At 42.9% G+C, this 25,748-nt stretch overlaps 1 protein-coding gene across 2 annotated transcripts; it reads left to right on the top strand.

Annotated features, from left to right (window-relative positions):
- The first annotated feature begins 343 nt into the window (after positions 1–343).
- BEND6 (BEN domain containing 6) lies at positions 344–25,522 on the top strand. 2 transcript variants are annotated; one of them, XM_075414623.1, is made up of 11 exons: positions 344–432; positions 2,310–2,470; positions 14,219–14,280; positions 14,398–14,626; positions 14,731–14,876; positions 15,391–15,489; positions 15,868–16,045; positions 17,486–17,703; positions 19,054–19,246; positions 20,875–21,013; positions 23,489–25,522. In XM_075414623.1, the coding sequence occupies exons 4-11, from the start codon at positions 14,431–14,433 to the stop codon at positions 23,754–23,756; spliced, it is 1,437 nt and encodes a 478-aa protein (XP_075270738.1). In that variant the 5' UTR covers positions 344–432; positions 2,310–2,470; positions 14,219–14,280; positions 14,398–14,430; the 3' UTR covers positions 23,757–25,522. The 2 variants fall into 2 exon arrangements, with proteins under 2 accessions (XP_075270738.1, XP_075270739.1); XM_075414624.1 differs by lacking the exon at positions 14,219–14,280.
- Positions 25,523–25,748: the final 226 nt, after the last annotated feature.

Here is a 25,748-nt window from a genome sequence, read left to right as displayed (position 1 = left end):
GCAGCGGCGGGGGGCCGGGCAGCGCCGGGTGGCCTCTCCCCCCGGCAGCTGGGCGGGCATCGCCGCCGGCACCGCGCCGCTGGAGCCGGCTGCCGGGCGGGGGGCGGCGGCGCGGGGGAGGGGGCGGAGGAGGAGCGGGAGGAAATTCAGGCCGTGACTCAGCAGCAGCAGCCGCCGCTGTCACGGTTGCCGCGGCGGCGGCTCGCCGGTCCGCTGAGCGCCCGCGGGCACCGGCGGGGCGGGGCCGGGCGCCGCATGGCAGCCGGCGCGGGCACGGCACGGCGGGGCGGGCACCGGCGGGGGGAGGAGGGAAGGGGCGGGGGGGAGGAAGGGGCACGGCGCATCCCGCCGCGGCGGGGGCTCGGCCGGGGCGGCCGGTGACATCACGCGCTGGAGCTGCTGCAGAGGGAGGCGGAAAATGGCTGCTGCCAGGTACCGGGGGCGGGGATCCCTGGGGGGGGGGGGGGGGGAGACGGGCTGCCCCCGCCGCCGCGGCGGAGGGCACCGGCCGGTGGGGCACGGCGACCGCCCGGGAAGGGGGAGGGTCTGCAGCGAGCCCGGGGCGCTGATCGCGGCCGGTTTCGCGGCGAAAGCGGCCGCGGGGGAAGGGATCGGCGGAGGAGCCGGCCGGGGCCGGGGCCGTTACCGAGCGGCGGCGGGCGCCTCCCGCTCCCCCCGCCCCGCCGCAGCTGAGGCGCCGCGCGCCGGCGGCTGAGGCGGGCGATGGCGGGCGCGCGGCCGCCTCCGCCGCTGCGTCGCTCCGTAACCCCCGAAGGCTGCTCCGGAGAACGCGGGCGCGGACACCCCCCCCCCCCCCCCGTACTCCTAGACGCAAAAAAAAATAATAAATCACGTATCCAGATACCGCTGCGCTGCGGAGAAAAAGTTGGGGTTAATCGGCGGCGGGATTCCCGCTCTGCTTCGCACGTCCTTGGTGTGAGCGCAGAGATCTGAGGGACGTGCCCGAAACTTTATGGAAATAAGGAAACCCCCCGTGCAAACATCGCAGTGACACTGAGATACTGCTGCTTTATGAAATGTTACTGCCTTTTTTTTTTTTTTTTTAAGAAAAGCGTATGTGCCAATTGAAATTAAACTACCAAAGCTGCAAGCTGGAAGGACAGAGGGCGAAATATATCTGTGGTAGCTTAAATAAGGACAGGAAAAATGATCTCTAGTCACCGAGCTAATAACGTTGTAACACTTCACTGCACCCTTGGTGTTAGGGAAGTCCATTTTCACTGAAAGATTCTCTTGGTGCCGGCTTGGGGGGGCTAAGGAAAGGAAGAAAGAAAGAAAAAACCCATGTTGGCTGTCAGGTCTATAATATTTCATTCTGGGAATTTTGCATCACTTCGTACTGTGCGCCAGTACAGTGAGCGAAACAGCCTGCGGCGTTACTTCGTCAGATGGGAAGTTGCTGCGTCGCAGCCCTTGGTTCAGAGCTCTCCCTCGCCGCCTGGGAAGCGACACATGGCGTAGGGCTGCGCGGCGTCACGTGGCGCGGCGTTGGAACCCTTCCTCGCACCGCAGCACACTGCAGTCAAACGGCCTTAACGCAGGTTACCTGGCGAGGGTTCAGACGGTGCGTGTTACCTCACGGTAACGTGGAGCGGGCCGGTGTGATCCCCCTCCCCGGGGGGCAACGCGCTGCCTCTTCGCTGCGGAGTAGACCACAGGAGCGGGAAACTTTTCGACGCCTTTCGCTCCGCACTGATGCATTGTTTCGGAGTGGGATGGTGGGGAAATGTAGCACCACGGTGGCTTCACGGTAGATGGCAGAGGACGGAGAGGGAACAGTTATTTTCACACGGTTGTCAGGTGACAGTGCATAGTAAATGTTTGACAGACAAATCTCTGATGTTGGCTTGTTAGTTTAAGGCTTATGGCTCTTCACTTCCAAGACTTAGAGCTCATTGGTGTCTTGAGGATAATTTTTGGCCAAAAGGATACAATAAATTTCATGACAACTGCTTTTTTTTTTTTCAAATGCAAAAAAGAGTACAGTTTAGTACAAGAAATGCTGACGTGATTTTTCAGAGAGCTACTGCTCCGGGCTTCTGAATCAGCTGTCTCCTGTGTATACCAAACTGCTGCTATGGCTTTCCTTACAGTCATTACTGCTCTGTGTTTGTTAAATACTGCGGGGCTTGGTAGTGTGGTGAATAAAGTTTAAGTTGCTGAAATTATTTCACATGAAAAATAAGCAAACTACATGTGGGTAGATTATTTTTTCCCCCAAATAGTAATAAATGGAAATTAAAAGAAGTTCTATGTGTATAGTATTTTAAATCTAAGCTTCTTTACAGAATGTTTTTCAGGGAACTTTTCATGAATCTTAAGGATGATAAACAGAGAAGAGAAACGGAATGAAGAGAGAAGGTTAAAACAAAACCTCTTGGCTGAGATTTTACCTCAGAAGGGGAATCCCAGCGGTGACGCTATTACAGAGAAGAGGAAGTGAAAGAAGGTAACAAAGTCTTGCAACTGACTGTGACAGGAGCATGTGGAACGGCAGGGGAGGTCAGAAAACAGATCTGAATTGTTGAGAGGCTGAATCAAGTCCAAAAGGGTTTTACAATCTAAGAAGGCAGCCGCTGACAGTGAAATAAATAAGGGGTACCGCTGCCTTTTCAGAGTACGCATGATGTGGCCGCACTTCTACGGAGACGTGAGAAGGTGGGAGGTAGCATCCTGCAGATGCTTGTTCTGATGGGGATCGCAGGGAAACGGAGCAGCCACGAAGTCACGGGCACAGCTGAAGTCTTCAGCAGGAGGCCTGGAAGCAGCCTTTCGCTTGAGCAGTGCTGAGGGAGGAGGTGGTGATATGTACTTGGGCAGAGGGATGGAGAGGGGAAGTTCTGCTCAAGAGACTCCACAGAAAAGAGGCAACCAGCAAACATTTGTAGTGGGAAGGGACAGGACAGGAGGATGTTTCTCTGGTTGCAGCAGCTCTTAAATGAAGCTGTGTACCTGTTGTGCCAAGTTGCATAAGGGAGGGGAACAGCATGGAAATTAGGTCAAACTTCTGCAGTTTAATGGAAGAGCTGAGCAGGGAATATGTTGTAGCGGCAGCAGCCTTCCCGCAGGGAGACAAGGCAGTGTGAACCTCAAATATTCTTTCAGCCAGTCTCTCGTGATAACCTGTTCTGACTTAGCAGTCTTGCCCAGCAAGGCTGAAGGCAAGAGATACTTTCATCCCTTGCCCTGTACGCAGAATTGCAGTACAATCTATGGACTAGTGCATGTTCCTCAATAATGTACATGAGGTGCAGCAACGCTTTTTAAAAAGAAACTAAAAATCCGAGCAAAGTACCATGGGTTAGGCTGGAAGGATGAAAAAAAAAAAATGCAAAAAGAAAATATGATGGCATTTGGAGTGGGAAAACCATGTCTGCAGAGATCTGCTGACCTCCCACTATGTGAGCTGTGGGATTCAAGGGCACTCCACAACTCTGCGAAGGCACCTCTCTGCTCCTACAGATTCAGGCCTTGTGGACCTCATTTTGCAATTATAAGACTCTATCTATACCAGTGAGCCAAAAGAAGGAGGTTACATGCTAGATCTGGTGATGTGGACGTAAGAGTAGGCGATGATATATGATACGATTTCAGAAGAGTTGCTGAGTAAGTGAAAGGGTAAGATCAATTCCTTTCACTGGTGTGTAGGTAACCTTTAAGGACTGTGTTTTTCCTAACTAATTATAATTAAGTAAAATATTCTGCTTAAATGACTACTTAACTGCTTAGAAGGGTTCTGTAATCATCAAACACTTCTTAACAAAATATTTGGGTTTTTTTCTAATCAAACAGAAACCAAAGTAAATACATTAAAAACCAAAGAAGCCAGCAAAGTAAATACAGAAAATGTCGTAGTATCTGAGTATTATCAACTTCATTCAATGAAATAATTGACTTTCCCCCCCCATATTCTACTTCATGAGTTACATGCTGTCCTCAATGCGCTTCCTAGCAGTTTAAGCATGATGTGTGAGAAGATGTGGGAGTTTCTGGTAGATGATTAAACCTTATAAAATACATTCTTCAGCTGAAAGAAAATTTCCAGCTTGATACACACATCACATTTAAGAAAAATCTGTTATGTGAAATGGTATGTTCTAAATTCAGCGAGGTTATTGCAAATCTTTGTTCTGCAAAAAAATCTTGTTAAATTGTTTGCTCCGTACAGTGCTTTGTATGTTTGGAAGGCACACTAGCATTAGTTAATTCTCACAATATCCTTGAAATTAGGTAAATATGTATTATTATTTCAGATTCTTTGAAAAGAGAAGCTAAACCATAAAGGTTGTATGATTTACCCAAGAACTAACAGTGTGATTCCAGTGCTACTGACTAGACCCCTCCATGACAGGAACATTTTGCTGTCTGCAGGTGTCTCAGATGACCATATAAAACCAAATTGCTGCCTGCTTTGTATGTGTAGAGGTAATTGTCCTTATTTTGTAGATTCATCAACTCACACAACTTTGATGTTTTGATTCCCTGTTTATTAGATTGAATGTAAATCGAACGGAGTGCGAGCCATGCAGTTGTGCTCTCACAGCTTACAGTGTTGCTGGAAAAATGCTGGCAGGAATTCTGTGGGCATAAATTGACTTTGCAGACAGAGAGGCTGATCTTGAGCCTAGATGGAAATATACTGCTAAAGCTCCTATGGCTTTTTTTTTTTTTTTAATTATTATTATTACAGCAGCAGTATGCCCCTTTGTCCTTGGTTAAAATTTGCTCTGTATTCATTTTTGGCAGTGTTTAATGTAGCAGTTGTCAATCTGACAGTGGCCTTGCATCCCAGAGGGAGTTGCACTTCATTAGTATTTTATGTATATAATTGGAAGTTGTTTAAGGGTTGTTTCAGACTGATATACACCGGTTGTTCAGCTCATATTAATTTACAAAGTTAGGTTGAACTACATACACTAAAAAGACACTTAATTTTACGGGAGGGGATAAAATAGCTCTAATAAGGTTTGAGGTTGTTATCCTTGCAGGGAAGATACCTTTCTGTAAATTCTTTTAGGTGCTCACAGAACTACTCTTACTTGCAGTAATACCCCCTGGAGTAAGAGGACAACATATACGTCTCTTGTAGCCTATTACCTTTAATAGTAATGCAGAGATGTTTTTTTTAACTCGAAATTGTCAAGTTCATTCGCTCCTACCAACATGCTGCGAACACAGAGCAATTGAGGAAGAGCTTTGGGGTACAAGAGCAGGCACTTTGAGTATTAACCAGGCATGACTTCTAATCTGTCATCACTCACCTATGACAGCCAATAAAGACATATAAGTTGAGACAATTAAGATGGCACTAGATTATTAAATACTGAGCAGAGCTCAAGCCTGGAACTTCCTAGCAGCTATTTCACTTCTATGCTCTTAGAGCTGAAGAGAGAATGTCACCAATAGTAATGCTTTGGGGCAGCACAGCTTATCAGGAGATATAAGATAGCTTATGCCACCTTATAACAAGAGTAAGAAGCCTCCTCTTATAAAATCTCACACTTGGTTATCAGTAGGTTGGTTTGAACAAGTCCAATTTGAAAGTACATTAGTTGCATATGGAGCATATGGAAAAATATTATGTCTAATATTTTTTCAGCCTCCAAGGAAAAGAGTATGTGAGCGCTTGGCTGTTACACAGTAGTCAGACTTTCCCTAATGATTCTGCCTTCTCATAAACATCTTTAGACAAAATAAGTGAATACGTCACTAGTCTTTTACCTTTATGATTTGGGAGCTGTTACAATGTGTTGTGCTGAATTACCCAAGCCAGATCTGAATGATTATGGCTAAGTGTTGGACTCTACAGAGTCATGCTGATTTGTTTCTCCTCCCAGGCTACTTCTAAGAGTTTGGATGTATTAACCTGCACAGAAAGAGCTTTAATGTGACTATTCAAATTCAGGCATCTCATCCAGTTCAATAAATACACTGATTTTTATTGGTCTTTGTATTAATACATTTTGTTGAGCATAGCATTTGCGAACAAGCAAATGGGTGTTAGTTTTCCATCTGTCAGCTGTGAAATAGCTATTTAATAAAGATACTAATCTGTGATGTAGAATTAAGATAACTTCCTGCATCTTGTTATTTGGCATCTTGTCTTTATGAGGATCTTTCACCGAGTGTGGGATTAAGATGCAGATAGAATCATAGAATCATAGAAAGTTTTGGGTCGGAAGGGACCCCTAGAGGTCATCTAGTCCAACACCCCCGCAGCGAGCAGGGACACCGCTAACCAGATCAGGTTGCTCAGAGCCCTGTCCGACCTGGTCTTGAATGTTTCCTGGGATGGGGCCTCCACTACCTCTCTGGGCAACCCGTTCCAGTGTTTCACCACCCTCACTGTAAAGAATTTCTTCCTTATATCTAGCCTAAACTTACCCTGTTTTAGTTTAAAACCATTACCCCTCATCCTGTCATTGTTGTCTCTGCTAAAAAGATTGTCCCCATCTTTCCTATAGGCTCCCTTTAAGTACTGAAATGCTGCAATCAGGTCTCCCCGCAGCCTTCTCTTCTCCAGGCTGAACAAGCCCAACTCTCTCAGCCTGTCCTCACAGGAGAGGTGCTCCAGCCCTCGGATCATTTTTGTAGCCCTCCTTTGGACCCGCTCCAACAGTTCCATGTCCTTCTTGTGCTGAGGGCTCCAGAGCTGAACGCAGTACTCCAGGTGAGGTCTCACCAGAGCAGAGTAGAGGGGCAGAATCACCTCTCTTGACCTGCTGGCCACGCTTCTCTTGATGCAGCCCAGGACACGGTTGGCCCTCTGGGCTGCCAGCGCACATTGCCAGCTCATGTCCAGCCTTTCGTCTATCAGTACCCCAAGTCCCTCTCAGCAGAGCTGCTCTCGATCCTTTCATCCCCCAGCCTGTATTGATACCGGGGATTACCCCGACCCAGGTGTAGGACCTTGCACTTGGCCTTGTTGAACCTCATGAGGTTCACACAGGCCCACCTCTCCAGCTTGTCCAGGTCCCTCTGGATGGCATCCCGTCCTTCTGGTGTCTCGACCGTACCACTCAGCTTGGTGTCATCTGCAAACTTGCTGAGGGTACACTCGATGTCGCTGTCCATGTCATTGATAAATATATTGAACAGCACCGGTCCCAGTACGGACCCCTGAGGGACTCCACTCGTCACTGGTCTCCATCCGGACATTGAGCCGTTGACCACTACCCTTTGGCTGTGACCATCCAACCAATTCCTTATCCACCGAACAGTCCACCCATCAAATCCATGGCTCTCCAATTTAGAGAAGAATGTTGTGGGGGACTGTGTCAAAGGCTTTACAAAAATCCAGATAGATGACATCCATAGGTTTTCCCTTGTCCACTCTTATTGTTACACCATCATAGAAAGCCACTAGGTTGGTGAGGCAGGACTTGCCCCTGGTGAAGCCATGCTGGCTGTCTCGAATCACCTCCCTGGCCTCCATGTGCCTTAGCATATCTTCTAGGAGGATCTGTTCCATGATTTTCCCAGGCATAGAGGTGAGGCTGACAGGTCGGTAGTTCCCAGGGTCTTCCTTTCTACCCTTTTTGAAAAGGGGCACAATGTTTCCCTTTTTCCAGTCACTGGGGACTTCCCCTGACTGCCATGGCTTTTCAAATATCATGGAGAGTGGCTTGGCAACTACATCAGCCAGTTCCCTCAGGACTCTGGGATGCATCTCATTAGGTCCCATGGACTTCTGTACATTTAGGTTCCTCAGGAGATAAATAAATGTATGTGGTTATAGGCATGTGAGGTATCCCAGCTCCTATTTAAACTCAGCTCGATCGTTGGGGCCTAGAGAACAATTCAATTCCCTAAATTTATGTGTTTAGTGTCATTGGAGATGCCTGGAGTTAGCAACCGCCCTCAGGAGCGTGGAAGAGGATCTAGGCCCTATGTGAGATATGTGCCCATCAGAAGAGGCAGGTGGAGACCAGGCATAATAATTTATAGTATTTAAGGTTGCACCATGCTTTTATTTTCAGGCAACTGAATTGAGCCCTAGAGCATTTGAAATAAGCCGAATTGCTCTCCAGGGAGCTTTAATTGTATTCAACAGGGGCTTGACTCTTTTGGCTGTTGGAGGTGCTCAGGGCTGAGATGTCTCCAAAGGGATGGCAGTTGTGATACGAGACTTGTGGGAGATTTGCACTTCTGGAGCAGGCCAGGCAGAATACCAGAGGACACTGGTGTTAGACACCTCTACTTTGGCAGCCAAATTGATCCATAGATCTCCAGTGATTACAAGGATAACTTGGATACCTAGCGCGCCAGTGACACCTAAATGTAAGCATCTTAATCTAGAACTGAATCCTGTCCTGAAAGCACAGTAATGATGCCAGGTTGCTATCTTGAAATTTATGAAAATTAACACCATGTTTCACTGTTAGTTAAATAAATTATTAGTTAGAACAGAGGTCTAACACTTATAGATGTATTAAATATATCTGCCTAGTAAATTCTTCATTGTTCCTTTGCTGTCACTCAATGTTACAAATAAAAGTAATGGTTTCATGTAAAAATCGGAGCATTTCCAATAAATTTCTGCAAGCTTGTATTTTAAGCCACAGCTCTGTGAAGGGCTTTGGCATACTTAGATATTAATGTTATTGTATAGAACTTCTAGGTTGATAAAACTCAACCTGGAGGGCACTACTGTGAAAAATAATTATGGCTTCATGAATTCGATGGGCCAGTCAAATGGAGTTTAGCATGTCGGATAAGGTGTGGGCCACATTCTGCATAGAATCCTGTGGTTTGCGAATGCTGATGAGGCTTTGAAGTCAATGAGACGATCTGCGTAAATAAAGGCAGAAGATGTTGCTTTACCATAAATATCACCACTTCTTAGAAAAGTATCTCAGATCATTTCATAGCTAGTCACACCAGGATAGCAATCTACAGTCAGGAAGTGAGCTGTTTGATATCAGTAATAAAAATCATGTAGTTTTATCCTTCCTGTGGAAGACAGGATCATTTCTGTGCATTTATAGTCGAAAGTTGCAGTAATGTTCTGATAGATGCTCCCCCAGATTTCCAGCTGAATTTGGAACACAGCGATACTGATGATTCTGGAAAATCTGTACGCTCTATTTCTCATCCGAGAGCAGCAGATCTGTGCTTTTTAAGTCATAATTTCCCATAAAATGATGAAGATACCACATGCAGTAACAACACTTCTGCATTCTTCTGACAGTGCCAATTCCACTGAAATCATTAGTAAGTCTGATGCTGGTTTCAGGGGAATAAGGTTAGAACCCACAACAGGGCATGCAACGTATTTAAATAAGGTCATCTTTTCCATCGTACACTTGCTACAGAGAAACAAGAATTTTGAGACTTCAGTGCAGCCCAAGAGTTTTACACCAACATTGTATTTAATGTCCTGACAAGTTCAGTGTAAAAATGAACCTGAAGGGGGCCTACAGGAAGGATGGAGAGGGACTTTTCACAAAGGTGTGTAGTGACAGGACAAGGGGGAATGGCTGTAAACGAAAAGAGGGCAGATTTAGATTAGAGATTAGGAAGAAATTCTTCACCATGAGGGTGGTGAAACACTGGCACAGGTTGCCCAGAGAAGCTGTGGCTGCCCCCTCCCTGGCAGTGTTCAAGGCCAGGTTGGATGGAGCTCTGAGCAACCTGGTCTAGTGGAGGATGTCCCTGCTCATGTCAGGGGGGCTGGAACCAGATGATCTGTAAAGTCCCTTCCAACCGCAGCCATCCTGTGATTCTATGATTCTATGAAAATGACACAGTCTAAGTAACACAAACCAAAACTTGGACTACCATTCATTATGCTGAATTTGAAATACATAGTTTTGAGTGAGGCAGATGAATTTCTAGCCCAGTAAAGGTTGTTGTATTGTGGATTGGTTTTTTTTATTTCCAAGGAAAACTGGGATTATTGAAGGCTGAACTTAGAGGCTAGACAATATAAAATGTTAATACTTTATTATGGATCTGTGTTGCACGGTTGTGGCACAGTTTCTTGTTCTGCTGAAATCAGTAGCAAAGCCCTATTTTACGCCACAGCAGAATCAGACCCACTGAGTGGGCCTACAATCTCATGTTGTAAATTTGTAATACTTTACACTGCGTTTACTGAAAGGAAAGAGAAATAATGATCTCAGCATGCCATCTGCCAACTCTCCGGCTGAATGGAACAGACTATGTCAGTCTAAGGGTGAGATATGTCTTTAAATTATTTTTGTGGGGGTTTTGTTGTTGTTGTTCTGGCTTTTTGGGTTGCTTAGTAACAATATTATGTGTGCAAATTCATAGCATCTGTGCAGAATGTGAGGTGTTAACATGTTTGTAAAAATTAAGAGTCCAATTAACGTTTCCTCTGCAAAGCTTTAAAATTAAATGGCTCCTTCCTTTTTTTTTCCCCCTCTTCTACAAATTACCTGCTTTTAGAAAAAGTAAAGACAGATTTGTGCCTTAAGACAATGACAAACGATAAATTCGCATTTCAGTATTTCTCAAATAAGTAGCTAGTGTTTTTAAATGGAGAATATAGCAGAATTAAGCAACTTGCAGAACATAAGTGGCTTTCAAAGGTCATGTAATTCTGTCTCTGTGGTTAGTTGCTGCACACGTCTATGCACAGTTATATATCTTCCAGTTAAACCACTGAACAAAGCACTCGGTGTCAGAAATCTTACTTGATGACTTGCAGAACTGTGTTAGAAAGATTTACAATGGAGAACCAGATACACTTTAACAGACCTCATACTCCATCTTTTTTGGCTCCCTATAGCAGAATTGCTATTGCAATCTACCCTACCATTCAAAATCTATTCAAAAATAGAGGAAGCTAATATAGGATGGGATGAACCAAGCCAGCTTCTATAAGGAGGCATACCTACCCCTGTGTAGTCGTTGAATAGTCAGTGGAGAGAAACAGGCTCTCCCAGACAGTCAGTCATCTGCCGTCTTTTAGATGCGTGTCTTAGGGTGAGATGAATCACCTCTCTGTGGTGACTGAGCCAAACGTGGCTAGACAACCTGTCACGTTTAAGGCAGTTGAAGTTTGGTAAGATTAATCCCACTCCCCAAGATTTTTTTTTTCCCTGATGATACAGTATATTTTGGTTTTGATCTGTTCTGGCAAATAAAACATTTTAGAGGGGGGCATCTGCAGCAGTCCTGACTCAGACAAGGTTCACATTGACTCCAGTGGGAGAATAGGGTGAGAAAACACTGCAGGACTTCTCTTCCAGTAAGTGAAGCATTTTACTGTTCCTTTTCCTCGTTAGAGACATTTTGTTCTAACTTTCCATTCCCTTTAATCACTGGCTAGAGATGATGCCAGCAGACAGTTAGGTATTATCCCCAAGGCCCATGGATTGTCACAATAAATTCTGTGAAAAGACATAGTTTGATTAATGTCCACTGCAGGAGCTGAAGCCATAGCTCCGTAACAGAAGAATACTAACAATCAACTATTGCACCCTGTTCCTGTTACTTGGCAATGTAATAATTTCATCGTTTTATCTGTAATGCAAGAAGTTGAGATGATGCCCAGCAGAGCTGCAGCAGAGGAGAGGGGACCTGGCCAGTTGCTGTGGTTGCCCCACAGCTCCCTCCCTGCCTTGGGCCCCTTCAGAAGCAGCAGGAGCAGCAGGGCTGATCACAGCCAGCCTCAGGAAGCTGCCAGGAGGTTTCCGCACTCCTGCCCAGAGCTGAAGGAGTGGATCAGCCCCATCCCTCCTCCCATGGCTATTTGTGAAATCCGTTCCTTTTTTCTCTCAGCATCTGATGTAGCTTATATTTTAACTTGGCAGCTGTTAAGACTCGTGGTGAAATCAGTTTAGCTGTTTACTAGTACACCCTCCCACCGCAGGCAAGAATCTTGACAGCTTAGAAGAGCGTTATAGATAATGTAGACAAATTGCTGAGCTCCAAGTCCTGCCATGACCATGGTAAAAATTGTCCCTAGATTTCAGTGGCAGGATGGATTTTTGTGGATCTGGGTGCTTGTCTGGTGTAAAGACTACGCAAAGGATTTTACTGGCCATGACCTTCATTGTCTACCAGTGGCACCAGACCGGTGTCGTGGGCTCCGAACATCCTGAAGCCAGCACGTCCACTGACTTCATGAAGCTGTATAACACGTACGCCAGTCTGATACCTTCCGAAAGCTGTTGGACTTGCTACCGCTGCGCAGAGCGTTGGCACAGCGTGTATGTGAACAGCCCCAGCGCCATGGGGAATCCCCGCTCGCCCTCCGTGCTGTGAACAGCCTGTGTATTCAGTGCGTCCCTGCAAATCCCGGGCTGCCTTGCTAACCCTGTGCAAGCGCAGACCACAGGAAAGTCCCATGGCTCAGGCAGTATTTGTCTCAATACGAAATGAGAGACAATAAACAGACTGTTAGAGGCCTACAGGGAAACATTAAAAAAAATACAGAAGCCAGTCAATCAGCTGTTAGTCTTAGCACACTGGCAGTTCTAGCTTCGCTGCAATTCTGCTGATTTTGTGCGAGCTTTTAGGAGGGTAACGGAGTAGCTCGCAACTGCCAAGGGCCAAGGAGGGGAAAGCTCAAAGTACTTCCTTTGAGCACTGAAGAACCAGGTGATGGGGATTGCTGTGCTGGGTTGATCAGAGGTACAAGTTTACATCTTTGTGCCAGATGAGAAATGTTAAGCTGACGTGGGGAATATACTCAAAAGCGGTTTGAAAAAGAAGAAAAAATACCAATGGTCAGTGTGGTTGCATATACAGGCTGTTTTAAATTGTTGCTCAGACAAACACGGCTTTTCATTTTGGACCCCTCCTATCCCTAGTGACATCAGTGCTGACACTTTTCTTCCTTTGGGTTCTGCTTTGTCTGTATGTGTATTCATTTGAATTATCCCTTTCTGCGGCATGAGGATCCACTCGGCGTGGATTGGTGGCAGAATGAGGCCTCTGGTGATTCATGCTAGGCATAGACATTCAGGCTGCTTCCTCTCCAGAATTCGCAGGGGATGGATGTCTCCTGGTCTTTCTAACTCTCTTTAAAAAAAATTAATGTGAATTCTTGCAAGCACGGTCTCTTTTCTTCAGTAGGGCAGTATTTAACAATCCTACTGCTATCACACTCGACACATTCTGCATAAAAGCATGATTTAATACCATTTTTAATGGCAATTTCTTACACCGCTTGCCTCGTTGACATTGCTGCTTAGAGCACTGCAGCCAGATTTTCTCACTGTGACATAATAGCTCCGCTTAATTCTCCTTTTCTAGCTCTGAGTTACCTTTTTGACAGCCTCTGCATGAGGCACTAGATTTGCTTCCGACTGATTGAGGCCAAGTAAATTGCAAACCATGCTGTCAAATCTGGGATTTCGTCAGTTTGCAGCTCTGTAAAATTGCTTTACCTCTATGAACTGACAGGCCAAACCATACGTTTGTTGGAAAGATGACCAAGATTTGACAAAATCAGATTTTCTATCTATTGGTTTTATCTGATTTAATAATTTTAAAGTAGAAAATATCTTCTCTGAGTATAATGGAAGCACTAAAATGAACCGATTACATCTCCAGTAGAGTTTATTAATGTACATTACATTTCACACTTTCATGTAAGGCGTATCAGCTTAATTAGAAAAATAGAGCACAAAGTATGACTTGTTCCCTTCTCCCAGTGTGGAACTTCAGTGCTCCAGAAGTCCAGAAATGGTCCTTTGCTTTAAAAATACTGTTTTATGTAAGCAAAGGATTGAGCTGTATATTTGGGTCTGGGTTCTCCTTGTTGCTGATATTCTTCATGAAGCAGCCCAGCTCTCTTCCAGTCCTCAGCCTGTCATTTCTTTTGTACGTCAAGTTTTCTACTGCCAGAATGTGTCATACCTCATCCAGTCAGTTGTCCTGGGTTGTTCTGGGTTGGTTTTTTGTGGCTGCAGTAGTACATCTTGCTGCCTATGAGATGATTAATACAGCCCTGGAAGCCACACATCCCTCATAATGGCATGTAGAGCCGTCCCTTCCCTCATTCTAGGGAAAGTTATCACACCTGTATTTTTAGTCAGAGGCTGGACTGAAAACTTTTGTTGGGGCAAATGTAGTAGGAAAGGAGATCCTGGGCAGGAGATAGATTAGGCATGGTAGTAATATGGAAGCAAGGGCTCTATGAGTGAAAGCTGTTTTCTGTGCATACTTTTGGAGGCAACTATCTGGTGTACATGTATTGAACAGACCATCTCCCATCTTTCAGGGGAGACAGAACACGCCGCCTGGCTAGTTTTCACTTCCTTATCCAGGATATTTTCATACAAGGTAATTACCAATATCCAGGAATAGGAGGGTTGTTTGGGGCTTTTTAAAGTATTCTTGTAACACTCCTGTGGTGTGGCATGACACAGTAACAGCTATTTTTCCTATGACGTTCTGCAGGCAGTGTCTGTGTGAAAAGAAAACCAATTAACAATGAAAAAATTCACCCTATTTGATTTTGTAAATGATAATTCACTGCAAATTGGAGAGACGTCATGGATACAGGACCTTCCCAGTGATGGCAAGGAACTAGAAAGACTTCTGAAACCAAATGAGCACGTGCTAGTAAACTGGCCTGTGGGAGAAAGAAAGACAGAAAAGCATCTGGTGAAAGTTGTGTACATGAGCGGTGAGTGCACTTCCAGAGCATTTGTCTCACATGAAATTTTAATGTAGTTGTAAGGTATTGCCGCCTGATTTTCTGTGCTTTGGCCTATTTTTCCATCACTTCAGATGACCCCCAAGAGCTGGTGGAAATGATGCAAAAGATATTACAAGCAGATGAAATTACAAAAATACAAGTCCTTGGAAAAGGCAAGAGGAAGAGGATAGAAATGATATTCTCTGAAAGTGAGGACAGTGACTTGGATAAAGAACAGGTGAGATTCTGTCTTTATGTGCCTGATATTGTTAGGCCCACAATGGAATGAAATAGACTGTAACTACTGATTCTTCACAATATAATACATGGAATATGTATAATAAAGGTAGGAATACAGGCAGTCTTCACATGGTACCTCAGCACGATAACCTGTCAGAGTAATTAGTTAGGCCAATAGATTTTGCCCTGTGCTATTTAAAGAGAAAAGTGTTATTCAAGACTTGGATGCTCTGTAGCTCTCTTACATTTTCTCACGTAAGACAGAAATCTGGCCACTGCGTAAGAAAGGGAAGGGACAAGGTTTTCTGAGTTTTGCATTGTGCTGAGATCTGTAGTGACAAAATGTAGGGAAAGAAAACGTAAATCTTAACAAAACATTACAAACATGTTTTTCAAAAATACTAACCAAGAATGTCAAGTGCACAGTGAATAAAAGTTTGTACTGTACTATGAGATACTGTAATGAAAAGGTCTATAGGAATGCAAAGGCACTATTATGCTCTTGTTTGCAGGGGAGGATGATGAAGCATGTAAAAAGAAAGAAATCATTGCAGGCATCTGCTCCTGCCAACATCCTGAGTCAACTTGAAACATCTTTAATTAACAAACAGGTAAACAGCTCATCTTCATCAATTTTAGTGTATTAAGCAAAAGCAAACTGAAATGTATTTGTTTAGAAGAGCATAAGATTTTTGTTTTAGTGAAGTTGACAGTCCTAAAAGACACTAGCTTAGACAATCGGTGAATGGAGAACAGAGAGAGAAGTACCTAACAGTTACGTACACTGTTACACTGACATTGCAGTTTTAATTTTAATAGGAATGGTAATAGCTATGTTCAGTAACAGCTATTATTAAAATGCACTGAGTCTGTTTATACATTCTGTGTACAAAGAGAATATTCTGATTCAGCCAGATATTTTGTTAGTTTTAATTCTTTAATTTTTTGGTTGTTGCTCTAGATAGCACGGTTTTATCTCTTTTTTCCAGAGAGAACCGTATTCAGGAAGCAACTTTCTGTACAGTGAAAGTAGCAGTGATGATGAAGAGCCTTTATTTCAACTATCCAAGGTAGAACTGTGTGCCAAAATAAAAAGTCTCAAGAGGAAGCTGACAGACACCATGAGAGAAAACTGCCGCCTAAGGCAGTCCCTGGTGATGCTTCAAGGTAAAGTCAGGGGAAGTATTCTGATGAAGAGGAAAGCCTGAAGGTCATGAAAAGTTTGATTTATAAGAGGCCATTTGGGTGGGAATTATGGATGCTCAAGCACCTGACACAATCAAGGCCTACCATTAGCATCAAAGTCTTTGATATGTGGCAACATTTAATTCCAGCAGCACTTAGAAAAAATGTCTTACATGGAGGCCATGCAATCATAGAGTCAGAAATGGAAAAATCCATCAGTCGTTCCTAAGAGAAACTTTCTGTATGCTGTGTATAACCACTGGCTAAGCTCAAACGCTCCACTGAGCAGCCCAGCTAACCTTATTTGTTAGCAGTATTTCTTGATCTACTGAAATTTTATTTATCCTGGAATTATCTAATTTCTAATTAATTTGGTAATTCCTCATTATTGATAATCTGAGTTGGCTCCAGGCGCAACAAATTTAGTCCTTTCCCACAGCTGAACCATTTTGTCCTTCACGACTTAGTGATCATCTCTGAAGCCCCTCTTACTCGTCCCTGTCCCTTCCTCTGGGGCAGCCCAGACTGTATCCGAAAGTTGAAAACATTAGTGAATGAATGAGGTTGAAAGAGGATTTGCTCCTTCCCTTGCCAGTTACATCACACCACCCCAGACAGCCTAGTATCTCTTTTAATATTTTCATATGATTTTGCAGGCGCTTATCCGTTTCATTGCCTAGCTGATTCCATTCTGTACAGTATTCATGTTGGTTTGAATCATTCATCTCCACCTCTTTGAATATTAATTTTAAACATTTTGTTAGTGTCCAACAACTTTTCTTACATATCTAGGTCCATTTGCCATGCATCTTAAGCACTTTTGTTAGTCTTTTCCAGTATTTTCTGTAATTTAGTGATTCTGTATCTTGATGATTCTTCATCCCTTGCATCCTTTTGGCTCTGAATTGATTCTTCTTAATCAACTCAATAAAAGTTTATATTTGAAAATAAATACTTGGAGAAAAGGTTATTTAAAAGATATTCACTATAGATTAAAAAAGAGGAAAAAAAGTCTATGCAGTCCATGTAACTTTGAAGAAAAAAAAAATCAGACGTAACATTACTTAGCCCATATTCAACAGCTTTACAGACTTGCAGAGATTTTGAGATAGCAAAAAGAAAGAAGAGAAATAGCCTGCGTAATGCCACGATGAGCGTAAACTAGTGGTTGCTCTTAGCCTTGCAGAGAACAGATTTATCCTGTTCTAGAGACAGAGGCCAGGTCTTCGTGGGTGGGGACGGCAGAATGGCAGGGAAACATTTTAAAGAATAGGAAAAAAGTATGTTAAAGCCTCTTTGCTGGCTACTTTGACTCTTTTGCATTATGACAGGAATCTAATTGCAAAAATATACATGCTTATGTAATTAGAGTCTGAAAGCTTCAAATTACTATTTTATCCCTCACTTTCCATTTGATTTCAGTGTTGCCACAGGCAGTCACCCATTTTGAGGAACTGGTAGGGATGGCTGAAGCACTGCTCAAAGGGGGAGTGACATCATCTACGTCCAGTCTGCACTCACATGCTGTTTGGAAAGCATCTAATAATCCGTTAGCAGATTCATATGCAGCTATGCATAGTAACTCCAGCTCACCAGTAACTTTGAATGTGGAAGACAAGGAGCAACAGACTGAAAAACAGGTCAGTCAAAACACAATGTCAGGCATACAAAATAAAACTTAATACAGCACAAACTTTACTGTTATAGTATAACAAATATAAAAAATAAGCATCAGGAAAAATCACTTTATCATGATTCAGTTGATGACATGACTGATGAGCTCCTTTTGTGCAGAAGGCTCTTTCCATGAGAAACACTAGACTTAATTCAGTGTGCTGGTACACTCTCACACTCGCTTTGATTTCAGTGGCTTTGCACATCTGTGATTAAGGGCAGAATGTGGATGCATGAAGAAAATACTGAGATCCAGGGATAACTTCCAGCCGAATGTTTTGGATGCCAAAGGGGAATGGTAGTGTTCAGAGATAATCTGAGAAAAATACCATCAGTCTGTTTAAACTGTTAATAAGTAAATGGAGAATGGTATGTCTCTGCTCTTGTTCCAGACACTGGCCAGCAATTAAGTAGAAATACATATATACATAGATACCGAATACAGATGTTTCCCTGTTCTCCTTAATTATAACAGAACATATTGAGAAATGTCAGACACAGAGGCTGTACATGAAAAATGTAAAGACCCTACCAAAAGAATAATTCCAGCTTCTGCATTCACAATTTACATAAACATTCTTGTGCATTGAGTTGTGCCAGTTGGTGGAAATCATTCTTGTATGTTGTCATGGGTCCCCAAAACCAAAGAAATCTATTACGAATTATCAGGGTATGGCGTTTTGACTGAATATTGCAATACACAAAATTAGACCTACCATCTCCAAAGAAATAAAAAGAATGAATTTTCTAAGCAACCTAGCCTTATTAAATAGAGGTAGCTCAAAATTGCCCATTAGAAGAATTCAAATACTTAGGCTGCACAAGTGCTGTGTGTAGAAGTCACGCTCAAAGCCCACGACCAGATGTCACAGTTCTTAGGGCACGTCTGCTCGGAGGCAGGAATATTAGCTTGAGCGTAGCATCATGCTCCCGAGGCTGTACTGGGAGAATCCACGCCAGGACTGGACCACAGCCAGCCTGCCTGGAGTGCAAGCAGAAGGATTTAGATGTGTCTGAACATGTCCTGTCTCCACTAGTGAGTAATAAGGATCACTTGGTGAAGCATTTGCTGGGATGAACGGGGTCCTGAGTTTGCCCCACACTTGCTTCCGAAAAAAAATCGACCTGCGTGTACAGCTGCAAATGTGCAGTATGCAAATTTAGCATTTGTCTCAAGCACACAGTTTGCAGCAATTACTTTTGAAATTGTGGCTTGAAAAAAAGGAAAACTGCAAAAAATACATTTCTGAGGTAATACTATATAATATTTCTGGAGAACTGCAATAGTTATATCTATGACCCATTTTCTTTTCCAGTTCAAGATCGAGAAGTGGCAGATAGCACTATGTAACAAGAGCAAACCTCAGAAGTTTATAAATGACTTGATGCAAGCACTTTATACACATGAATACATGGCTACACACAGCCTGACAGGTGCAAAGTCCTCCTCTTCAAAGGACAAAGCAGCGAAACCAGCTATGAATCAGAATGAAGTTCAGGAAATCATAGGTGATGACTTGCTAACATTACTGAGTGTGGCGCTGGATTGACAGAGGGCTTTTTCTGAGGGAGGGGCTGTAGTGCTAAACAGCTGGTCTTCTCGGGTGATGTGCTGTTTCATGTTTCCTTCTTCAGCTACATACTTTTGTAACCCATCTGTTAGAAATATTGTCAGTGAAATGGTAAGTAGTAGCATTTCTATTGTGTGAATTTTGTGGGTTTTACTTAAGTGGCTACTCAGCACAGTGATACTACAAATTCTTTTTTAGCCTTTGAAAGGTTAATCTACAACAGGCAAACTTGGAGCGTGACAATAACAGATAAGGGCAGGCAAAGAGAGGACACACTTGGATCAAATTTAAAATAATGTCTGCTATGTTCTGAAGCTAGTGAACGTTATGAATTCTGACATTCTGAATAGTGCTGAAGGCAAAATGAGACAGTAAGTGCAGAAGACAGGAATAGCTATCAGAGAAGCAAACAAAATTTGTTTTATGCTGAGGTTTAAGGTAAAAAATGTTTGGTGCATAGAAAAAAGAATCATTTCAGATGGAAGTAGGAGCTTTAAAGAAAACAGTATTTTGTGAGCACATGAAGCCTGATTTTTAAAGGCCCAGAGTCAAGAGAGAGAAAAGGAAAGAGTGTGTAAGATGGTGAAAATATATTTAGAGGTGGTAAGATGAGACAATTTCACAATGACGTATGAGAAAAATTAAAAAGATTTGATGGGATGAGAAGAACGGTTGGACTCAATGATCTTAATGGTCTTTTCCAACCTAAATGATTCTATGATTCTAAGAGCTACTAGTGACATTTCTAAAGGTGGATTCTGGGGAAAGGTCTAGGTAAAACTGAAAAGCGGAGCAGAGAAGATAATCAGGACACTGAATACAGCATGCTGTGGGGAATTCAGTGGCAAAGGGGACCCTATAGAGAAGTCAAAGAAGTTTGTGAAGGAAATTAGAACAATCCTGAATTCAAATAGAAAAGTGTCAACATTACACACGAGAAGAAGAGAAAAAAGATGGAAGCCTGTGAGTTCTAGGACTGTAGAAAATGAGCGAGTAGATCAGATTATTTAAAGAAGATGAAAACTGTAAGACTTCAAAAATAAATGAAAGGGGAAAAATCAAGGGAAGGAAAGATGACAGAGAAGAGGGGAGCAGGAATTGCATTCCCAATGTTGAGTCCTGTTAGTATTGCATTCACAAAAGTTAGCCAGGCAAATCAAGGGAAATTTTTAGGGAAGGAGACATCACCTGCAAATGAAAATTGATGAACAAAAACTGATTCAGAGTCACGAGGACTGACAAGGACAGGAATAGGACTTTCTGATCAAGAATGGAACAAAGCAAGAGAGGATGAGCAAACACAAACCACTCACTACAGGAAGCCCTGTCGGCCCTGGAGTTCCCTTTGAGTTTGCCAAGGGCAGGCACAGCAATATGAAAGGCACAGAGAAAAGCAAGAGCTGGCGTATGCAAAATCTATGAAGTAGTGTGGGAAGACAGCAAAGTAACTAGACCTGAAGCTGAAGTAGCTGGAAATTTCAAAGGTGCAAGAAATGCTTTATAAATCATACCTCTGTTGTTTCCCTGATTTGGAGGCCTCTTATATATCATCTCTCTGTTTTTCAGGAATCACAAAACAGTTGTTTCCAAACACAGATGATGCTTTAATTAGGCGAATGATGGGACAAAAACTGAACAACTGCACCAAGAAGCCAATTTTAAGCAAAGATCTTAACTCAGGTGCTTTTCAGAAGCATGGTTTTTGGTAAGTCTTAAAAAAATATTGTAGCCTGCAACGTGTAATTCCATATACTACCCTGTGGTAACAAAATCTAAAAGCAGTCTTAAAATTACCATGAAGATACATGTTCGCATATGCATTGCCAAGTAGGTAAGTATTTTTGTAACCTTGTACAAAAAGTACATAATACAGAAGCAGTCTAACTTAATATTTCAGCACAAAAAAAATTGTTCATTCTAGACAAAGCAGCACAAGGCTATTAAATTACAGGAAAAGAATACAGAAGTAAACACATGGAGTTACTTTGATCAATATGTCTATTTTAGATTTGGCATTATTTACTTTTCTTACTGTTCTCTGTAGGCTCTCCAGAGACCAAGCAATTCCATTTTCATGTCGCCTGTTGTGCCTCGATTAACCCACAAGTAAACATAAACAAAATCACACCTCTTTTGTGCCTACTGTTAGAAGTACTGTAGGAGAGCTAAATTAGCGTTCTTTTACTGCCAGAAGAGCCCAAATGATTGGGGCAGAGGAATTATTAAATAACATCTTGCTTATTGTGGACATTCTTACCTTGTGAACAAGACTAGTCAAAAATTGCTGAACCCATCCCTAGCGTCAGTGAAGTCAGCTATTTGCATAGTACTGTCTCCATATATACCAAACGTACGTACCACAGAGTAGTTGAGGTTGGGGGGGACCGCTGTAGATTGGCTAGTCTAACCCTTGTTGCCCAAAGCAAGGTCACCTGGACCAGGTTGCTCAGAGCCATGTACAGTTAGGTTGAGTATCTCCAAGGAGGGAGACTCCACAACATCCCCAGGCAACGTGTGCCAGTCACCCTCACAGTGAAAAAGCGTTTCCTCCTGTGTTTCGGTTTCTGCCCATTGCCTCTGGTCCCAGCACTTCTACTGAGAAGAGCCTCCAGCTTCTTTACACCCTCCCATCAGATGTTAATACGCATAGATAAGATCCCCTTGAGCCTTCTTGAGGCTAAACAGCCCCAGCTCTCTCAGCCTCTCCTCAGGAACAGGATAAGAGATTAAAATCAGTGAGACAGGGAGAACAGATTTGTCCTTACTTAGGCTTTCGACACTGAAGTAATATTTTACTTATTCCTAGTTCAGTTCTCTCATGCATGTTTTAAAATTCGTATTTGCAACTGTAAGACACTTCATAAAAAAAAAAACTAACACAGACAAAACCACCCCAAGATACTTGACTGTGTTACGACACAATTGTTCAAAAAGTAGCAGTGCTTTGCTATTAAAATTCCCCTCTAAGCCATCTAGAAGTACTCCATGGACCACCAGTGGTCTATGAATTACTGCTTGAGAAATACTCAGATAATATCTATTGGAAGAATCCACATACATAGGTTTGCCCATCTGGAAACAATAAACAAATGCACTAGCCTGGTTAAATACAGTTTACTATGTTAATGCTTTTCTCCTAGAGATGAGAAGGTTTCATAAAACAAAGGTCCCCTGCATTTGTAACATACAGTGTGCATTGATTCACTGTAGTATTTTTTCTTGTCCTTGACACAGGCGGTAAAAACAACAGCACAGAAACACAGACTCTGTCTTCTTTGAAAGTATTAAATCTTAAATATTTTCTATTTTAAATCTCTATCTTCATCAGATTAATCCCTAAATTTTGCTAATTCCTAGTTCTTCTCATGTACAGACACAATATTCCTGAGACCTTGCCAGGAGGACCTTGAGCTACCACTCTAACAATTCTGGGTTGTGTTTTAATACTGCCTGTAGACCTTTCAGTTTAAATTTGGTATCTTAAAAATGTCTTTATGTCTGCGATTGGTAAGTGCTTACGTAAAATCTAGTCCCACATCCATTGAAACCAATGCAGATATTGCGTGCATAGTCTGTCTCGAATGGATGCTTATTAGAATGCATTTATAATGGATTCATTTTACATCTGTTCAGAATTTCCTCACTGTACAAGCATTTAAGCACCTAGTAAGGAATCAAGATAACGGTGATGATTCCTTTAACTCAGATGACACAAGTTTTCTGTGTAAGAAAATTAGGAGAATTTAGAAGTGCTCACAATCTCACAGTTCCTCCTTCAGTTCACCTTCCAGCAATGAAGTACAGAGAGGGGTCAAGAGAAAACCGTGTTGTGCAGTACCTTTAGTAACAACTTACACTAAAGTTACTAACTTTTAAAACTCATGATACAGCAGTTTGATCTCCTCCCTTGCTGCTTCTCCTTCCTTGCCCACCTCCTCCACCTTTCCCCAGAACATGATTACAATTCAGGAGAAGGAATTTGGAGTCAAATCCAACAAGACAGACAAGTCACCATCTCAGATCCATACGGCTGAGGTGAGACAAGGAAAAGGGGAACATGTCAATGAAGAAAACTAGTTAACTAGCTAATAAACAAACTCTGCTGCTCGGAAACTAAGAACAGTAGTAATCGCACATTTACCGTTAGTATCTCAATCTTAGTTATAAATTGTCTCAACAGTGGTTCAACAGCTGCTCCTCAGGGCATCGTCTCTTCTGCTGTTCCTCCCAGCACACAAGACCAGCAGGATGATGATTCACCAGCTGCTAATGCACAAATCCAGCAAAGTGACAGCCGTCAGACTCCACCACCACCCACCATGCAAGGTCAGCAGGAGTGCTTCAAACCCACTTCTGCTAAGGTGGAGTCTCACCTCTACAGAAGCTCACCAGCGCCCTCTCCTAACCAGGGTTGTGGCCAGGATCTCAGGAATTCAGACAGAGAATAACAGAAGGTATTTCATACCAGTTCGCATTCCGAATGGAGATTAAGGAGTAGTATAAAATAAAAAAAAAGAAATAATACCTAAATGGGCCTAGCAACAGTGGATAGAGATACTGCAAGCAGAACAGAATCCTGAAAACCATTTTCTCAAACAAATGAAAATCCCACAGGATAGAAAAAAAAAAAAAAAAAGAAGGCATATTAGTATCTTTGACTTTAAGATATTATTAGATATATGCATGCTACACGGTAATTCAAAAAATAGAAACTTGTTCTGAAGAATATAAGAAGAGTTCCCCTTCATTAGACAAAAACCGTTATTTAAAGTAATACCAAAAGAATGTATAGGAGGAACCTTAAGCCCCTTGCTTTCACTTTGACAGCTGATGGAAAACTGCATTACCCGTCAGAGAAAGCTATTGCATATTAATACAAAGAAGTTACAGCGGTATGAAAAGAGAATAGAAAAATCTCCTAGTGAAATGAAGACCAAGACCAGCACAGGGTTAGAAAGCACAGGGCCACATGAGCAGAGAAGAAGCAAAACAGATATTTAGGGATGTTTAAGCTGTTAACTTGGAAAGGAGAAAACATTCTTAGGGCAATGAAAGTGCAGCTCTCAAGACATCTGCAAGAAGAAAGCAGATCATTTTCAACCTCTGAAAGCTGGAAAGGCAATGAAAGAAGCCACGTTCCCTCTCAGCTCAGGGAAGAGTCCTCCAGGATAGCCTGTTTGGTGTGGAGGCCGTGGCCTCTCTCACAGGCCTTCTGCTGCTGGTAGCGCGGTGGTTGGGCAGCTCTCGCCCTCTCTTCTTCCCTGAACACCAGGTCCATAGGATAAGGGTACCTGATCCCTCCCGTGAGGAAACGGAGGCCAATCTCTTGGAAGCGACCAGGGAGGGGCAGAGTTGCCAGGCTCTACTCCCTGTGTTCCAGTTTTGGTATGCGAGAGAGAGGGTGGACAGGTAGAATGTTCCTCATGAGATCGGTACCAGAAAAATCCCAGTAACTCGGCATTTCCTCGAGATCTGACACCAGTTGTCCCAGGGAGCAGCTGGCAGTCACGCACCCTGGAACTGCCCGAGGAGAAGGAGGGAAGGTACATTTTCTGCCTTGCTGACTGATTGCAGGTTTACAGCGTGCGGGTAGCATGGGAAGGAGAGAACACTTGGATTATAGCTTTTGTGCTTGAGTGTACTTCTCCCAGAACAGAGAGTACTAACAGTTAGTCTATTTCATATGTGGCAAACAAGCAACTAAGGAATCAAGATTAAAAAAAAAAATAAAGTTGAAGAAATCTAGCCTGATTTCAGGAAGATTTCTATGACTCAAGAGATTTGAGTTACAGAAATAAATTAGAAATTATTAAGGTATATTATTAGGGTAATATTAGGGTGACTGCCTGGAAAAAAAACAGAAGGTAAGGTTAGCAGCCAAATACCTCTAAAGGAGAGTGCTGGGAACCTAACTGAACTGGAGCAATGCACCAACAAAATGCACTGTGGAGAAGACTTCTGTGTGGGCTGGGGAATGAATTGCGTGATCTGCTAGCCCTTTTCATCTCTCATGTCTGTCAGTCCCTTGCAGATAGGATCAGGGTGAAAGCAGGTATGAAATACGGTGTAAGCTCTATCTCATGATACCAACTACCGCCCATAAAATGTAACAGAAGGACATTTGCTATTATGTACATTTTGTATATGTAATTGTATGTACAGCACATAAGAATGTATATAGTTAATCATATTTTTGAAGCAACTTTCTATCAAATAAAATGAACATTACTATGTCTTAGTTCTGTTTTATTGTCCTTACTGTCTTCTGGGTGTTTTCTACATCAGCCCCTGTTGTACACTCTGACATGTAATGTTGTGTTTTTTTCTCTTGCTTGCCTTTTTTTTTTAATCTTTAATGACTGTTCTGAAGCCAGCTTCTATAAAGCTTGTAATTTTTAGCTGGGGAAGGGGTTGGCCCACCTGACATGGGCTCTCTACAG

Source organism: Opisthocomus hoazin, chromosome 2 (genome assembly GCF_030867145.1).
Source record: "Opisthocomus hoazin isolate bOpiHoa1 chromosome 2, bOpiHoa1.hap1, whole genome shotgun sequence".
Classification (NCBI taxonomy): domain Eukaryota; kingdom Metazoa; phylum Chordata; class Aves; order Opisthocomiformes; family Opisthocomidae; genus Opisthocomus; species Opisthocomus hoazin.
This window is presented reverse-complemented; position numbering and strand designations above follow the sequence as displayed.

Bases quoted from the DNA above. Each gene is read 5' to 3' on its own strand.
- BEND6 (XM_075414624.1), top strand. From the start codon at position 14,431: ATGAAAAAATTCACCCTATTTGATTTTGTAAATGATAATTCACTGCAA. The intron at 14,627-14,730 runs GTGAGTGCACTT...CCATCACTTCAG, and splicing joins GAAAGTTGTGTACATGAGCG to ATGACCCCCAAGAGCTGGTG. The intron at 16,046-17,485 runs GTAAAGTCAGGG...ATTTGATTTCAG, and splicing joins GTCCCTGGTGATGCTTCAAG to TGTTGCCACAGGCAGTCACC.